Genomic DNA, 19,281 nt, shown 5'->3' on the forward strand with positions numbered 1-19,281 from the left:
CAGGAAAAATGTTCTTATTTCATTTTCCTTGAGAATATACTTAGTTGTCAGAAATGAAAACTCAACCTGTATTATCAGTATCCATCATTTCTTAAGAAATCAATGTTTCATAAAACACTTAAGGTCTCATGTACATCCAAATTATTATTAATCAAGTGACATGAAAGGAATTACTCTGCTTTATAGACTCACTATAAAAGTATATTAAAGAAGGCTAGCTTGAGTTAGGCAATATGTTTGATCATGTTCTATGCAGTCCTTTTCATTAAATTTGATTTGGCTTGTGTGGTAATATTGTGGTCTTTGATAGGCATGCAGGTAAATGAAGTTAATAATATATAAAAATGAATCATGTAGAAAACCAGGGAGGAGAGAAGTAGTCACTGAATTCCTGTAGGGACCATAGTTTGGTTCATTAAAAAAATTTGATTTTCAGCCAGGTGCAGTGGCTCACGCCTGTAACCCCAGCACTTTGGCAGGCTGGGGCGGATGGATCATGAGGTCAGGAGATCGAGACCATCCTGGCTAACACAGTGAAACCCCGTCTCTACTAAAAACACAGACGCACACAAAATTAGCTGGGCGTGGTTGGGCAGGCACCTGTAGTCCCAATTACTTGGGAGGATGAGGCAGGAGAATGGCATGAACCTGGGAGGCGGAGCTTGCAGTGAGCTGAGATCGCGCCACTGCTCTCCAGCCTGGGTGACAGAGTGAGACTCCATCTAAAAAACAAACAAACAAAATCCCAAAAAACAATTCTGTCACAGTACAAGCTTCTGTATTTGGGGAACTTGCCACAGAGGAACACTGGTATTAAATATACTTGAAGTAGACCAGATTTTCACTGTTTTATAGATAAGATGATGAGGGATATTGAGGAAACTGGCTAGCCCAGGTCCTCTGGATAATCATTAGTGGCCTAAATGGCAACCTATATTCTTGCCCAGACCACTAAAATATACTTTCCAATAGGGTGGTAGTACTTCTATAGTTTATAAGTTATTACAAAGTATGAAATAAAAATATTTCACAAACTGTAACCCCTTTTTTAAGTCACTAAAATTGTATACATCTATATTAAAAACCACACAAATCTCGGTTCATTTGGGGCACTTTTATTTGCAGCTAAGGAAAAAGAAAACTAGCATCTATTTAGAATGGGAAAGCATGTTTGTATGAAAACAAATATTTCATCATCACTTATTTTCTATACTGTTTGCAACTGTTTATATTTTTCATTTTCAACAGAGATTTGAATTTTAATAGTCCCAGAAATATAAAGAAGATGGCATTAAAATGTCCTATATGTTGGCAGTCCTACCCTGAAGACTTTTTGTGCTTATCTTGTGTTCTGAGCTACAGTTTCACAGAGACTAAATTAGAGTGACTGGACAACAGGAGAAAATAGAAACGGGAAATATTCACGTCAGCTGTTAAAAACCAGTTTTGTAAAGCAAGGCCTAAAAGTCCTATCTCTGGCATGTTTAGTATGGAACATACAGTTGATTGTCATTCAGCTACTAGAGAAAGGTATTCTACAATGGCAGATAGCCTTATCAAAACAATTAGCTGGTTTTCTCCACAGGGAATAGCAGTGGGTTAAGTAAGACTGAAGTGAGAGCTCTTATCAGTTTTCTCAGAAATGATTTCTCTATCATAGGTATTTGGCCAACTGATTAGGTCTAGCATGAACATATGATTTCTAAAACAAGCTGAGATCCGCTAAAATGTTGCAAGGGAGCATCTAGTAGAAGCTGATCTCCAAGCAAAATCATCAATTGATTTAAGTTTCAAAAATTTTTTTTCCCATAAATATATTCTTTAACATGCACATTCTGCTTATATTGTTTAGCGTGCTTTTCATTGTGCCTAAAAATCTGCAATATGGTGAAATAAAATATTTAAAAATGGTTGAATACCATATGGAAGATGAAATCTCATATTTACAGCATGTAATTCAATTCTTATGTATACATAATTCATCAAAATTGTCCTTAAATGACATCTTGACATTTTTTGAATTGCACTAAGAAACACTACTGTGTACCATTCATTTTAACAGACTTATTTATGATCAGCTTTATTAACAGTATAACATTTTCATGCAATCTTAAATTTTATGTTTTAATTTTCACAATGTTTGATTTAATTCAAATCAACAAATATTCAAGCCTACATGAGAGACAAATGAAATGAGACTACCTTTATATATAATCAGAAAAATCCTTTTAAGAGTAAAAAGTTAATATTGGGATTTAAAAACCTAAATTTCCAATGTTATTGCTGACAATCCAATCCAACTATATGTATATTACTTAGGCCACAGGACTGCCCATTAGTCTTTCTTGTCGGAGAGCAATTAACCTCTTGAACCATTTTTCCTCAGCATCAGCTTTCTCGATAAATAACTGAAATAAGAAAAGAAAAAGAAAAAATGTTACTGTCTCCCAGTAAGTTGAATTTGACCTAATATGACAGAACCCACCTTTGTAGAATATATCTCTCAACACAAGATTTGGATGTTGTTTAACTCTTGATGACCTCTTAATTGATGACTATCTATTTGGAATTAGTAATGCTCAGAAATTCTTGGATTAAAATAACTACTAGTATCAACACCATTGGTTAACAATTTTGTACCTTATATTTGTGAAGTTTATTTCCTACAACTTTTCCAAAACACAGCAGAATTACACCATTTCATAGAGGAGAGCAAAGTACGATGTTAGTGATGTGCTCACAGATAATGAACAAAGTGGAGCTAAGCAGAAATGGAACTTTTAATGCTAGATTTTTAAACAAACACTTCTCATGGTGCTGATCAATTCAGCTAAAAAAAAAAAAAAAAAGAAAAATGCTTTTCTTTGTCTGTTTTTCTTAACCATAGACAGAATACGTTTACAAGTTAGGCAACATGAGTTGGACCCTACTGTATTCAAATATAGATAACAGTTCTAATGGCCTGGGGGCCAGATGCCTACTTTTACCAAGGGAATATGAACCTGTCTCCTCCAATGGTCTTCTTGGTGTTAGCACAAAAGGATAACAGCTTGAAATAATTTCAGTAAATTAGACTTCAACTGACATTTGTAAAGTTTAAGGATATTACATTTGGATGGGCCAGGGAATTGTCATCTTGGTACTTGATAGCAGTAGGGATGCTGCTGGGATCTATTTCTTTTTCAGTACTGGGTGGATCGGCAACTGCTGATGCTGGTCCTGATGTTGAAGTTGCCTGTTTCACTTCACTAGGTTCCACTGACTGAAAGAAACGACACGTATTAATTTCAACACAATACACAATTAGAGTTTCACTTCAATAATATTTCTGATTTTGAGTAACAACTGTTCAATTAGTCTCCTTTGAGATGATACCCATCTCCAGAAAGGCCCTACTTTTGTATTTGTTTGTTTTAGAAATACAGTTATTTTATTTTTATATTTGCTTCTTTTAGGAATAATTATATTTAGGAATACAGTTATATATATAGAAATAGAATATAAGAATAACTATATTGTATTTGTTTTAGGAATAACACATACAAAAATGCTGAGAAAACGTTCATTTCTTATGATGAGCATATTTTTCTTAAGAAATTGGTACTTATGTGCCTATACTATTGAGAGATACATTATTTCATATATCTAAATTCTATTAATCGAAACAAGCTTACAACAATATCCAACATTTAGTTGGCCTCTTTAGGTATGAAAAGTAAATTCAAAGGTTATCTTTAAAAAAATAGCCCTATTGAGTGACAGAATTCATATACCATACAATTTACCCTTTTAAAGTACATAATTCAATGGCTTTTAGCATATCCATGGAGTTGTGCAATTATTACCAGAATCAACTTTAGAACATTTTCATCATCCCCCACAAAACCTTATACCATTAGCAATCATTCCCCATTTATTCCAACCTTTCCATTCTAGGTAACAATTAATCTCCTTTCTCTATGGATTTGCCCATTCCAGACATTTCAGATAAAAGGAATCATACAATATGTGGTCTTTCATGACTGGTTCTTTCATTTAGCATAATTTTTTTGTTTTTGAGGCAGTGTCTTGTTCTGTCACCCAGGCTGGAGTGCAATAGTGCGATCTTGGCTCACTGCAACCTCTACCTCCTAGGTTCAAGTGATTCTCCTGCCTCAGCCTCCCGAGCAGCTGGGATTACAGGCGCACACCACCACGCACACTCGGCTAATTTTTGTATTTTTAGTAGAGACGAGGTCTTGCCATGTTGGCCAGGGTGATCTCGAACTCCTGTCCTCAAGTGATCCGCCTGCCTTGGCCTCCCAAAGTGCTAGGATTACAGGCGTGAGTCACCGCCCAGCCGCATAATGTTTTTAAGGTTCATCCATATTGCAGCATGTATCAGTACTTCAATATTCTTTATTGCTAAATAATGTCCCATTGTATGGATCTACCACATTTTATTTATCTATTAATCAGCTGATGAACTCAAAGGTTGTCTTGGAGTTCCTTGAAATATTAAAATATATATATAAAAGTTTGAAAAAAAGGTATGATGTATCTTTGGAAAAAAATAAAACTCTAGGATTTCTTATACCATCATGCAAACCATAGACTCCCAATTCATTCCACCTTTACTGAATGTTCACCAGGTGCCAGGCACTGTACCAAGCGCTGGGGATACAACTAATAAATCATTGCTTCTGCCCTTGAAGGAGCCAGCAGAGTACTGCTCACTTAGTTATATTTCAATGTCTTCTTCCCTGAGAAAGAAGGCCAGGGAGTGACTGAGTAGCAGCAAGGTTACAGGGATAATATGAAGTGGATTAGATGAGAAACTGAAATTAAAAAGTAAAATTAAATAAAAACAAGAAGAATAGGAGATTAATTCTGTTATGTAGCCTTTTTTATACCCATTTGTTCCATGCCTATTGTTTTTCAATTTCCATTTATTTCAACTTATCTACTTCTGGACACTTCACTTCTCTGAACAAAGCCAAAAACAGATGTCACTAAGAAAAATATACATAGGATAAAATATGCATGAATTAAACTATTCGTAGGTTAATTTGTTTTAGAGTTGGAGATCCATTTATTTAACCAGTATTTACTGAGCACTACTAATTGCTAAGCACTGGGTACACAGGCAGAGTCAAATAGATATGGTCCCTGTCCCAAGTGGCAATTATATGTTGCTAATGGAGTTGACAGATTATCAACAAATAAATTCCAAAATAATGCATAATCACAAATTGTAGTATGTGCTATAAAGGAATATACAAGGTGCTGACAAAGAATGATGGGGATCAGGAAGGGAAAAACATCTACTTTAGATTGGGTGGCTAGGGATGGCTTCTCTAGGAGGTGAAATTTAAGCCCTGAAGACTTAGAAGGAGCCAGGCATGTGAAGAGGAAGAACAGATCTCTGGTCAGAGGGAAAAGACAAAGATTCTGAGAGAGAAGAGCTTGGTGTCTTTGAAGATCAGAAAAAAGGCCACACGCGCTGGTGTATAGTGAGCAAAAGAGACAGTGAGACACTGCAGGCCAGAACTTGGGGTATTTCTTCCTTAACACAGCCACATCACCACTCTGCATGGGTATCACTTCCCAGCACCACAGCAGGCAAGTGACCTCAGACAGAAAGTCGGGCAACTGTGGGGCTCACCTTTTATTTCCCTTCTCCAAAGGATCACCCTCCTGAGCTGCCTATTGTTACATTCCTAAAAACAATGCCTCACACATCTTGTCAAGTTCTATAGCTGTTTATGGTGGGAGGGCAAATTTGGTACCAGTTATTCTGTAATGGTCAGATGGTCAGTAAAGTCTAATTATTCTTGAAAAATATTGTTTTGGCTGCTGAATGGGTCCTGGACTAGAGAAATGCAAAAGCAAAATCAGGAAGAACAACCAGAGGGCTACTATAACAGTGAAAGAATGAGATGATGATTTGGATTTAAATGGTGGCTGTGGATTTTTGAGAGGAGACAAATTCTGAGCTATTTTGGGGATGATGATATTGAGATCCACTTTTTTTTTAAGGCATGTATTTTATTCAATTAAAATACTCTATTTTTTAGTTTTTATTCTAATGGAAGCTGATCAGCATTCATAGGAGAGATTTATTCCCTTGTGGACAAAAGGGCTAGATATCTGAGGGACAGATATCTGGACAGTCATGTATGTTTAGGAATTCTTACAAAGTAAGAGAAATCTATTCTACAAATTGTTTTCAAATGTTAAGATGCTTATGACTACTAAATCTAACAACTAATGATGCCAATGTTAATGATAATATTAACTTTTATAGATATTTAAATATTTATTCAATTTGTTTTGGCAGCTTTACTGTTACATTTTGGAGTCAGTAATTTTTTTCACCAAGTCTCAAACATTTGTATGTCTCCAACACACTGTGCCTAGATGGTTTGTGGCCCTAAGTGATGTTATACTGACCCTTTATACAACTAAGGACATTTAAAAAGCCCAATATTCTGCACAAGGGCAAGTGGGAAATATGCTAATCCAAGAGGTTCAAGACATTGATTTTTGGTAGTCCATACTGCCTTACAGAGACTGTAAGAGCGTGTCATTCTGCATATCTTAGCCATGGCGTGATAGGGCTTAGCTAGGAGACACTATCCATGTTAAATTGCCTTAAAAAGATGTGGAGTGCTATTATTCTAGTTGTCAAAGATGTGGACACCACCTCTTTAGGTAGCAGAGATAAGATTCTACCATATAAACCAAGCAATCTCATCTTGTTTTTATCTACACAGTACATTAATGATTTCTTTGAGAAGTACTTACACATAATAGAAGGTGAAGCTCTCAGAGGTTAGATCAGAGCATGGAAGTTATTGTTTAATAATGGGCAATTAAAAATTTGTAGAGAGAACCACTAATTGCTACTTTATTTAAGTGAGAAAAACTGTAAGATAACATTTTCCCTTGACTATAAAACAAAACCTCAAAATGGCTACTATCAAATATCTGGCTTTGAGTAGTGCTGCCACCTGGTGGTTTAGTTTGTAAAAATTAGTTCTAAAATCTACTTTCAAGTAGGCTAAAAGACCATGCTGCATAGGGTTATTTACCCTTCTTTTGAACACAGGTGGGTATCTGCCAGATACAACAACATTAGGGTTGAATAACTCATACTAAGTTTGAAAACAAGATGCATCTTTGTTCCTCAATGATATATCAGGGACTATCAGATTCCCTCTTTACTCAGACAAAAGAAATACGATTTCAGAGTTAAACTAGTTAAATCAATATGTGTTGCAGGAGACACAGTGTCTAGCATGTCACTGGTAATAGCCACTTTTCTGGTAAAAGCTCCCTAGCTTAATTAGTGGAATTAACACAGTTAAACAAAGACTGTACCAACTGAAGGGGTGGCCAGCATACAAAGCCTTTTTTTTTAAGGGATACAAACTTTATGTCAAAGTGTACAAAACTGTCCAGGAGAAAAATCCGTTGAAACTAGGGTCATGGGTAATTCAGTCCTCAAGTGAGTTAATCCTTGCTATGCATCAGGGATAGTCCATCATATCTTTCCATGATCTGGATAAAAGGGTCCACAAGATAATTTACCTCCTTTTGCTAAGTAATCTCCTCATAAATAATTCAGCTTCTTGGGCATCCTGAATCCTCGCCTTATATTGCAGATACAGATATTTTAGAGTCTAGGCAGGGATATCACTTTCTAAAGTAATAAACTGTCCCTTTGTTCTATATTTCAGTCAAGTGTGAATTTATTCATCGTTAGACTGTCACTGATCTTCTGATCATTCTGAAGTGTAGTGACTAATAAAAGTCCAGTAAGACTTCAGACTATTGTATATTCACCAAGATAAATGCCACCTTATGAAGTTTTCTAGCATATTCTCCTGTTAGCACTACTTCCTACCTTTCAATGCATGCTTTGTTGGAGGCATTGAATTGAAAATATGTTTAAAGGGAGAAATTAACAATTAGTACCAAGTGAGAAAAAGTTGTTTAGTAGAAAACCCAGTGTATTGACTATGGAAGAATAAGCATTTCTACATAATTAAAATGCTAGTTTATCATAAGAGAGTCCAATAAAAACTGGGTGTCAGGGTAAACTTCACTAACAAATATGAGGAAAGCAAGTTTTAAAATAAATTATAGTAATTCCATTAGGATATATGAACGGCCTTATAATATGTAAGAATAAGATTAAATAAAATGGGCAACTACATTTATGAATGTTCATTTCACGGCCCCAATTTTTGTAGGAGTTGTGCTGGCAAACTACCAAAAGTTCAAAGGAAATCAACAAAATGGCAACACAAGGACCACAGATTATCCAGGGCTATCTGGTCCTACGCCTGACATGCAGTATATGCTCAATACATCTCTCCTGAATAAATTATTTTAAAAAGTAGTGGTAATTGAAAAGACTTTAATCTCACTAATAACAAAAGAAGTGCTAATGGAAACAGGCCAATTTTTACCTATTAGGTCAGTAAACATGATAAACCTGATAGGATTGGGTGCCAACCAAGATATCTGTGGGAGGCAGTTATCTCTTTGAACTTTTGGGTAGAATTTGAATTGGTAGAATATTTTCAGAGGGTGACTTGGAAACATGTATTAAAACAATGTTAACCTTTAACAAGTAATTCCATCTTAAAATTTTATTTTAAAAAGATAATAAATACGAACTTAAAATCTCTGAAGTTAAAACTACTTATTTGATATCAGAGGAAAAATAACCATCAGGAGACATCAACAGGATATTATACAGCCATTAATACAATTTATGGATGGAGAATATTTTAGAGTGTCAATTATAATCATATTTTCATTATATGAATGTTATTAAAGAATACATGTATTTCCTAGAATACCTTTTCCTACAATAGAAACCTGAATCTTAAAAGCAGTCCTACCAACGAATGAAAGAATAAAATATTCAATGCAAGTAAAATGTCAGTCAAAGCTCCTTTACCACAGTCAAATAAATGATAACCATCTGGGCAAAGAATGAAGATATATGTGACAATATGGGTATTAGTTTTTATTATTAAAGCCCTTTTCTAACTTTTCTCTAGCAATGTCAATTCAAAAAGTAGATGTACACATTTGAAAAGAAAACCGTGTATGTTAAGAAATGTGCATTACTGTTAGAGAACTATTTTGTTGACATTATTTTGTCTTCTTGGTGAATTTAAAAATAAAAATGACATCTGACACATTTTATAGTATTTTTTATACAAATTAAACGTATTAAAGTGATTAAGTGAGTCTCCCTGATTTGTTTTCTCTCTCTCAGCAACATGGCTGACACTCTCTTGTTTTACTTCATCTATTAGAAGAAACACATTTAAGTAAAATCCATTAATAAAGCATCTCTTCAGATAGAATCCAAAGGTTTACTCATAATGGGTGGATAAAAACTTACCTTTTTGACTTCTTTACTTGATCTGAATGTCTGCTGAACAAAAGAATCACTTTCAATAGCTTCAATTTCTTTCACTCTTTTCACTTGTTCTACCAGGGTGGCTTGGTCTGAAAAAGAGGGTATAATGTCAGTGTATTTTGGTGTAAGCATGTTAATAACACTATATCTAAGCAATGTTCTTTCTATGAAGAAATTTTACTACTTATGAAATTTAATTGGATAAAAAGACATTACAAATTAAGCTACAACAAGAAATTCTTTTGTTTTGAGATCCACAAATACAATATTCCTATGAATTAAGACTCATACTCAAAACCTAAAACACTGCTAAGAAGGCACTGCTATAATGATCTCAGCTAATCTGGTGGGGGGGCTTTTTCTTCAACTTTAACATTTTATCATGGAAATACACATAAAAGGAGTAAGGGCACAGTGAATCCACCTGTATGCAATGCTCAGCTTCTATAACCATTAACTTTCTGTTATTCTTATTTAATCAATCTATCTATATCCACCTCAATTTTTTTAGGTGGATCTGATATATTTAAAAGTAAATCCCAGGCATCATACCATTTATCCCTAAGTATTTTAGTAGGCATCTCCAACAGATAATAAAAAGAACAATAACTTGACAATTTTCACAACTAAAAATATTATCTATAATTCCTTAATTTGATTATATCTATAAATATTCCATATTTGATTTTCACTGATTGTAAAAAAGTCTCTTTATAGTTGGTTTGTTTGAAATAGGATCCAAACAAGGTCTATACATTGCATTGGGTTGATAAGTACCTTAAGTCTCCTTTTATCACTTATAGTCCACTGCCTTTCCCTTTCATTGCCATTTATTCACTGAAGAATCTGAATCATGTATCTTATAAAATTTCTAGATTCTGGATCTGGCTGATTTTATTCTCATGATATTATTTAACATGTTCCTCTATTTCCCATGTTTTGTGTAAACCACTAGTGAAACTCAAAGGCTTAATTACATTAAGGTTCAATTTCTTTTGGTGAAGAATACATCATAAATGATGCTGTGTCATTCCTATTACATCATATCAGGATGCACGTTTCCTACTTTTAGTGGTTAAGATTGATCGGTGGGGACAAGGTGAGTCAGTCTGACCCCTTAGAAAGTTCCCCATCAATCTTTCACTTAGCAAATTAGCAACACTGTTTGTTGCTTTGAGCCATTATTTCATTAGAGGTTGTAAAATGGTGATACTCTATCATTCTTCCTGCATTTATTAGCTCTGATTCTTCTATAATGAAGAACATTTCCTCATTGACTATTCAGTGACTGTGAAATACAGCTTATATAGGAAAGTCACAATAGATGTTTGATTCTTTCCCTTTATCAATTTTGGTCCAAAGGTGACCAAAGATGGTCATTATGAATTCATGAATATTTGTTTATTTAATGTACTTCAGTCTATGGTAGTCATTTTCTTATTTTGATGCTTCAATTGTTTCATTTTTGGGTAGTGGGATCCTCTTGAAGTTGATTCCTATAGCCTTTCAATATAATCCCCAGTAGTTATGGCTTAACAAGAGTTGTAGGATCATCTTGAACAGTTTCTGTCCCAGACCTGAAATCAGCCATTTCTCCAAAGAACTCAGGCTCTTCATAATGGAGAATAATATTTATAGACAACAAACTGGGTACTAGGGGTATTCATTGCTACTGAATTGTCCATGCTTCTGAACCTCTTCAGTACGTGAGATACAAAGTACATGCTTTTAGAAGGAAACAGTTAATATGAGTTTATGCTGATACTACCAACCAAATTAAAGATTTTAGGACCTTAAAAGTCTTTTATTTTATATTTGTATATCCTTTTTCTTACTCTAAAAATCTTAGGCTCTAATGATATGACCAAAAGTATTTGTTTTTCTTAATATGTATATATATTAATTTCAAAATAACAGGACAAACATTACTATTAATAACAAGATGTATTAACACAGTTTAAAATTTTGTTATGGTCTTTGACCTTAGGATTTATTCCACTGCTGAAATGCTAAAATACTGTGCTTTAAAGTCATGACATAATTCTCTGCATAATTATGCTATTAATTTGATATACAATTAGGTTTGTTTCAGTTAATTGAAACAATTTTTCAGGTCTTGCTTTGTGATTAATGTTCATTTTTTAGTTGCAAAAAATATTTACATGATTCTAAGGTCAAAATTTAAAACATCATTCACAAGTCTAGAATGTCCCTAGTTCTCACTCCAATCTAGAGATAACCATTTTTACTAAGTTTGTGTTTATCCTTCCATTGTTTATTTTTGAAAATATAAGTATATTCTTTTCTTGCTTACATAAAATTAGCATACTACGTACTATTATGTATATTACCTTTTTCAATTAATATTTCTTCACTTTTACTCCACAGCAGCTAAGAGAGTTCTGCATTCTATTTTATAATAGAATAGTATTATATTTCATAGTTTGATGATAGTTTTTTCCACTAATGCCCTATGGATGGTTAGTTGTTTCTAGTCTTTTGCTTTCACAGTTACAGCTTTAATAAACAGCTATGTGCATGTGTAATTTCATATTTTTGTATTTTCATATTTTTATATTTCAGTTTTTTCACGTGCTAGCTGGGCAGAAAAATGTAACATAATGACTTACACCCTTGCTGTTTAAATTCATTTTAAGCTGATGTGAAGACATAGTTGAATTAGGAATGATTGTATACTTAGCTAAGGCATTTAAAAATTTTGGGATTTAGGGTTCATGGAGAATAGTCACATTTACTTAACAATAGTAATAAGTGGTTTGACATGAACATGGAGTTTTTTTGCAGCAAATCAATTTTTATAGCAGCTTTATCCTTGAAAGGTTTAATGTTGTTATAGAGATAAATATAAAGAGTATTAAAGGAAAATTGGTTTCATAAATTCAACAAAAATATTATCTGACAAAATCTTTGTCTCAACTTCTGACCAATCACAATTTATAAAGATATAGTCTTGTGCAACTCCAGTCTATTTCTGGGAAAGATGGCTCTTATGAAGATGTGTCCCTGACAGCTGAAACCAGTCTTTTCTCTTGTGAGAAATAACCACATGAGAATGAAATGCTTGGAAGTAGCAGCCAACACAGACAATACTCCCATCTTTGGAAGAATATATCTTCCCACATAATAAAACCAAGCACTATCAGAGTGCCATGTAAGAGCAAATAGTCCCACATGCTTTATATAATGAAAGCTCCTCTAGATTTTAATTATGCAATATACTAACTGAGCATGTGAAATGAGAGAAGATTCTTTGCCCGGCTAATTTATTAATATTAACACATCCCATACAAGCAGATAAATTTTTTATTAATTACATATATAATAATGTTAATATAGCAAAGGAAGGTCATAATGGGTACTAGTCTGTATAATCCAACTTTAATGTCGATATGAAAACTACTTTTGTCTGTATAGGTCTCAGTTAATTTCACTGGAATTATTTCACAGTCACTAATTTCCAACAAAAAGACATTATTTCTGACCTCAGAATGATGTCTCATATGAATGAAATGTTGGACCTCTTGAATTTTTTCTCTAAACATATTCTTTATTTGAAATTGCAAAGGACATCATTAGTATTAAATGCCAGAGGTGACCTCACAAACAGTACTTGATGTCTAAAGCTTGCAGTGTTTGTAGCTTTAAATTTGAACATACAACCAGCTCCTAATACAAATAAAAGTGTTGTCATAGAGGCTTGCCAAAGCCAGTATGCTTAACAAAATAGCATTGGAAAAATTATAAAGGAAAGAAGGAGAAAGATTACAGAAAAACAACATTATCTTTGCTTCTTTAAAGATCACTTCACAACTAACAAAGTGACAGAGCAGATAGGAGAAAACCAGTCTGCCTTACTCACAATATGAAAATACACCAACATAGCTTTTTTTGTTTCAATTTGGGAATCATTTTACTGGTTGTAAGCGAATGTTAAATTAAAATTTGAAAGATTCACAAGAGATTTACATTTTCGGCTTTACAGTACCTCAGCTCTATCCTGTATGAAAATAGACATAAAAATGTTTTAAGGCCGGGCGCGGTGGCTCAAGCCTGTAATCCCAGCACTTTGGGAGGCCGAGACGGGCGGATCACGAGGTCAGGAGATCGAGACCATCCTGGCTAACACGGTGAAACCCCGTCTCTACTAGAAACCCCGTCTCTACTAAAAAAAAAAAATGCAAAAAACTGGCCGGGCGAGGTGGCAGGCGCCTGTAGTCCCAGCTACTCGGGAGGCTGAGGCAGGAGAATGGCGTAAACCCGGGAGGCGGAGCTTGCAGTGAGCTGAGATCAGGCCACTGCACTCCAGCCTGGGCGACAGAGCGAGACTGTCTCAAAAAAAAAAAAAAAGGTTTTACATTGCTTCTTACTCAAAATTCTAATGTCATTGACCACAAATGTATGTCTTGAGTACAACTCTGTCATTTTGGGAAGCAGAATAACACACATCAATAATATATATTACGTTGTTTTAAATTCAGTTTCTTAAGTTATTCATGTCAATTTATCATTTAACAATTTTGTGCCAATTTTAAGACTGGGAAAATGTGATTTAAAATGTATTATGGTTTGTATGTGCTGCATAAATGCCCAACACACACAGTATCTTGTATTCATTAGCCATGAAGTAAAATTAAAGACAAGTAACAAAGTTACTGGGAGAATATAGGATATTTTAAAACATTTACATGGCAAACATGAAGGAAACATACCATTAGTACTTGATGATTTTTTAATAAACATATTACTGGTAAATAAAATAACTTTCATATGTTGTTTGCCAGATGTTAATGGAAGGGATATATACTTCATAATAAAATAAAAAATAATAGACTCAGAAAGCCAAGTCATTACAGACCACAACAATCAATACTTAACTCAAAGTATAGAAAATCATTTTCCTTTTGTGATGAAAAATTAAAAAACATTTTATTAGTTACTCTTGATGTTTATAGTATAAAAATTAGGCTCTCCTGCTTCTTCAAGTTATATTTGACAATTAATTTCACATTTCATAACATAGAATTTTCTTTAAAAATACCAAATGTTATACAAATTTTAAAATTAGTAAATAAAGATAAGGTCCAATATCAATCTTCATTTGAAAAGAAAATTTTAGTCTTTTCATACTGCATTTGTAGATTACAAACATAAATCAATCTCCTCTAATAGTAATGCTGGGCTGGGAACTGCAGATGGCACTATTGCCCCAGATGTGATCATGACAAGTAACCAGCAACTTCAACTGACTCCTTTGAAATGTTAATATTTTATGAATTTTCCCAAAGTTAAAATGCATATTATGTTACAAAAAATTTGGGTCAGTTGGCCCCACAGTTACTGAGTTACTTATGTTACTATTCCAGAAAAAAAAAATGTACTAATACTATTGCTACAAATACATAAATACAAAAGATTATCTTATTTTCATATTAAATGAACTCAAATTTTAGTCAATAATAAAAACATTAAAAAATTCCTTCTTATGTTACAAGACAGATAATAAAAAACTTTGAAATGTAAAGTATTTTTAAGTGCTTTACAAGAACAACAAAAAAGCAAACAATAATACATTTGTATGGTAAAGCTGGCTATTCAATTAAATTTGTGAACAAACAAAACATCTCATAAAGCTTACTTGGAATTCTAAAGTTTTAAATTTCTCATGAACACAGGTTTCAAATAAGTGAGCACATCCAATTGTTTTCCCTTTCAAAACAGTACAATTTAAATGTTTCTTTTAGAACACATATAAGGCAAGCATTATAAATCTATCCAGCTCCAACATTTTGAGGTTGTTCATGAGACCAATATTGTCGAGAACAAATTTCCAGAACTGATATACACAAATAATTTAAAAGATGAGAAAACTTCTTAAGTGGAATAGGGCTTTTCTGTTAGTCTTCTGGAAGCTTATGCTACAGGACCATGTTACATATGCCAACAAGGCTCCTGAAGTGTCTCTGAAAGCAACTCCACTTTGGATGGGATCCAAGACAAACTCACCTTAAACTGCTTACTATATTAGATTAAGTAATAGGAATAATGTTAATGTGACTGTACCAATGAAGAAGGATTTCTGTTAAATATTTTAATAAGTGAAAGTGAACCGGGCATCAGGCGAGGCTTTATTAAAAACAAAATCCACACTGAATGTCTCATTCAGCTCTTCTCATCTGGAATGCTCTCACCTTCTCTTAATCCCCCCTGTCATTTAAGGCCATGCCTGATGCCCACCTTGTGATGATGCCACCCCTTGCCACCTCTTGCATAATTCATTTGGCTTTTGGCATATGCTGCCTTGCAAATCTCTTCTTGAATGAAAGCTTCTTCTCCCCAGCTAGAGGGGACATACCTCTTTGTGTCACCTCCAGAACTTAGTGGAGTGGGCTCTATTATTTAGTAAGCAGTCAATAAACATTTGTTGAATAACTGAAAATCAAATGGCAGTAAAGTTACCATTAAAAAAATAAAACTTCATGGAAGAAAATGTCAAATTATATAAAGTTTTTGTAACTTAAAAAATTAAATGTCTTTCAGTGGTGAGTTTTAAGGGCTCTGGGTTTGGGCCATCTGGGTTAAACCCTGTCTCTGCTATGTACTAGCTGTGTGGCTTTGGGCAAGTGGTTCAACAGTGTCGGTCTCCGTTTTCTCATCTATGGCATGGAGATAATAATAGCCTAAACATCATAGGATGGTTAAGAGATTCCCCCCTCACCTCTTCCCTCCCTCCCTCCCTCCATCCCTCTCTTTTCAAATAAGTGAGCACATTCAATGTACCAGGCACTGTTCCACTAGTACACTGTTCTAAGTCCATACTAGGACTTGGAAATGAATAAGAGCTTCTTTCTTCATGAGCTTATGTTTTAATGAGGGAGACAAATAATAAACAAGTAAATAATATAATATCAAGGAAAATAGAGCAGGCTAGAGGGCTAGAAAGGAGGAAAGTAAACTATTTCAGATGGGGTAACCAGAGAAGAACTCTCTGACATGGTGGTATTTCAGAAGGCAAAAACGATATGAAAAAGCAAGACACAAAAATCTGGGAGATGATAACCTGTGCTCTGCACAGGGATAGGGAAACATTAAAAGCACTTAAGAAATGGTAGCAGATATAGGAAGCAGAGCATAAACAAAAGTGCTAATTTAGTAACAGTACTAAAGATGTGGAAGTTGGCTAAACAGTTCTTATATAAATCTGTGTATTTCTGACAGTATGGTTTATAATAAGCTGGCAACATTTTTGAGTTCAGGCAAGTAGAAAATGGCTTTAGCTCATACATCTGGTAAACCTGTGGTGTGCCAGGATGTGGAAATGACAGAAGGGGGAGAGAAGGAGCAGAAGCAGTGGAGGACAGGCCTGCACACATCTATGATAAGGCACAAAAGGTCCAGCTGAATTTTATCACCCACCAAGACACTGGAGTCCACTGTGATTCACTGAATGTTGTGGGCTGAGTAGGAAAGTGGTATTTTGCTGACACATGGTTACCCAGGCTTCAGTGACAGAAATGGGAGATCTTCTCACTTCCTAATGGATGTCTTATAACACAAACTACCCAAAATGACAGTTATGTGGTAGAAACCATGTTTTAAAGCAAACATGTTTTGTTCTGGTGTATATATGTCCACAGTAATTTTTGTTTTCATCATCGATATATGTAATACCTTTCCAGTGGGGAAGGTCATAGAAGTGAATTTTTCATTTAAGTCATTGTTTAAAAGGCCAGATGGGCTGTTCTGGTAGCAGAAGTAAGTAATAGTAACAGCAATAGAAATTTAAGGCACTCTGTGCTGAGTACTTCACATGGATTACCTCATTTAAATATTATGACAATGAGGAATAACACTGTTATCCTCATTGTAAAGATGAGAAACTGAGGCTAATAAGTAACTTGGTGACGGCCACATGGCTAGTTGGTGGTAGAACTGTGATTCAATCCCTGAATTGTGACCTGGTCATTATTTTCCAGTCAAATGAATTCTTTACCCACTCCTGCCAAGCAACAATTTATTTTTTCCCCACTCCATCTATTTATAATAAATAATAAATATTCTTGGTATTGTCCTTATTCTGCATTTTAATGCTTACTCATTCACTAAAATACAATGTAGCTTTATTTGTAGGGGAGAGATACATATATACATGCACATATACATAAATATATATAATATTTTATATAATGTCTTACTCTTCTGACATTATCTTGAACTAGATTACAGATGTGTATTTTCAGAATTTCAAATGTGAAACATTTGAAATTTTTAAAGGGATATATATATGTCACATCTAGAAAACCTTTATAAATGAATTAAAAAAATAAAGTTTCTAAAAACCTAGCGTTTTTTTCCCTTAAGCCTGCAAACAACCTAAGTAGGAAATTGTCACTTTAAGTTGCTCTTTATTTACTGTTCAGCAATTGTTACAAAAAACAAGAAAGGTTTCCATGAATTTGGTTAAACCAACAACCACTAAATAGTCCCAAAATACAGACTATTGCCTTATGCTTATTGCAAATGTAATCAACATTGGTAGTCAAATCCACTTTAATAGAGTGGTAAGAATTCATAATCTCAACAAAACTAAAACTACTGGAAGTTTTCTTATTTTAATAGGGTAGGAAAAAGGAATATAATTTGATGTCTACCAGATTAAAAGGTCAGAATACAGATTCTGCAGTTGCTGTTTGCTGTCCATTTTAATTCTAGAATCCTTATCGACTCTAATTAAAATTCTGTAGATGGAAGAGTTGTATGTTTCTAAGGAACTTGCAGTGAATGCTGTCTGCCAGCCATCTCTAAACACCCCATAACCACACACAACTCGCCTGTCAGGAGAGCTAATGCAGACATCGCAGGGCACACACATTTGTCACTGTGGCTAATATCAGAGAGATGCAGCTCTTTTTTCTTAGCACACAAAAGCAAGATATGTAATTCAATGCTCAATTTACCCTTGTCTCGCAGGAGATTTTCCCCCGCTAATTGATAGAAATTAAGCCATTAATCAAGCCACTAGCCATCATTCAAACCAGGAAAGATGAATACAAACTTTCATCATAACCACCTTCCCCATTTTAGTGTTCATTAGCATTAATTTTTAATGCAATTATGCTATTCTTTTACGCTGAGCTCATAAATTACTGCTCTTTTGTTGCTGGCTGGCCTTGTAAAATCCAAACTAATGCTTTGTGCTCTGATCTTAAAGGCAATTACTAGGTTCTTCTATCTTTTATATCTTTGCATCCCCAATAACCTTTATATATAACGAACATCCATGACTGACTATGCCTGTTTTTTTTTAATGCCTCTATATAAATCTCTATGAATATATAAATGCAGTCAAATATGTCTAAAATAAACATATATATACACATACCACATACATTACAAAATATAGACATTAATATAAAAATAAGATCTCACAAATTCATATTGAAGTTCAGGTTCACATATAAAGATATTGTTATGATTTCTCATGATAAAAATGTACTGCATTATTGTATTGAAGTTATACATTTTATAATAAATTAGGGAAAAGATAATATTAATAGTAGCTAATTATTATACATATTTGCAAGGGTGGAACAGCTACTAAAAACAGAAATAATAACTTTGAATTTCAAAATCCCTTAGTTCTTTACCCAGGTTTACTGTCTCATGTTTAAATCTTTATTTTTAAAAAATTGTGTTGAAACTTGAAAATCAATGAGAAGGAAATGAGGAATATTAGAAGACCAGAAAAACCATTTATCTAAAAGTGTGTTTTTATAAGCACATGTAATACCTCCAGAGTCTTATATTTTACAAAGTGGATGTATTGGTTTATTAGAGGA

General features: G+C 34.0%; 1 protein-coding gene across 1 annotated transcript in view; it reads right to left on the reverse strand.

Moving 5' to 3' along the window:
• Positions 1 to 1,095: 1,095 nt before the first annotated feature.
• RSRC1 (arginine and serine rich coiled-coil 1) overlaps positions 1,096 to 19,281 on the reverse strand; it is a 413,404-nt gene continuing 395,218 nt past the window's right edge. The window contains exons 10-12 of the mRNA XM_073023806.1: positions 9,407 to 9,513; positions 3,110 to 3,262; positions 1,096 to 2,408 (exon numbers count right to left, since the gene is read on the reverse strand). Coding sequence (XP_072879907.1) covers positions 2,316 to 2,408; positions 3,110 to 3,262; positions 9,407 to 9,513 — 353 coding nt within the window. The 3' untranslated portion in view covers positions 1,096 to 2,315. The remainder of the gene's footprint in view (positions 2,409 to 3,109; positions 3,263 to 9,406; positions 9,514 to 19,281) is intronic.

This window comes from Chlorocebus sabaeus, chromosome 15 (genome assembly GCF_047675955.1).
Source record: "Chlorocebus sabaeus isolate Y175 chromosome 15, mChlSab1.0.hap1, whole genome shotgun sequence".
In the NCBI taxonomy this organism is placed as follows: Eukaryota; Metazoa; Chordata; class Mammalia; order Primates; family Cercopithecidae; genus Chlorocebus; species Chlorocebus sabaeus.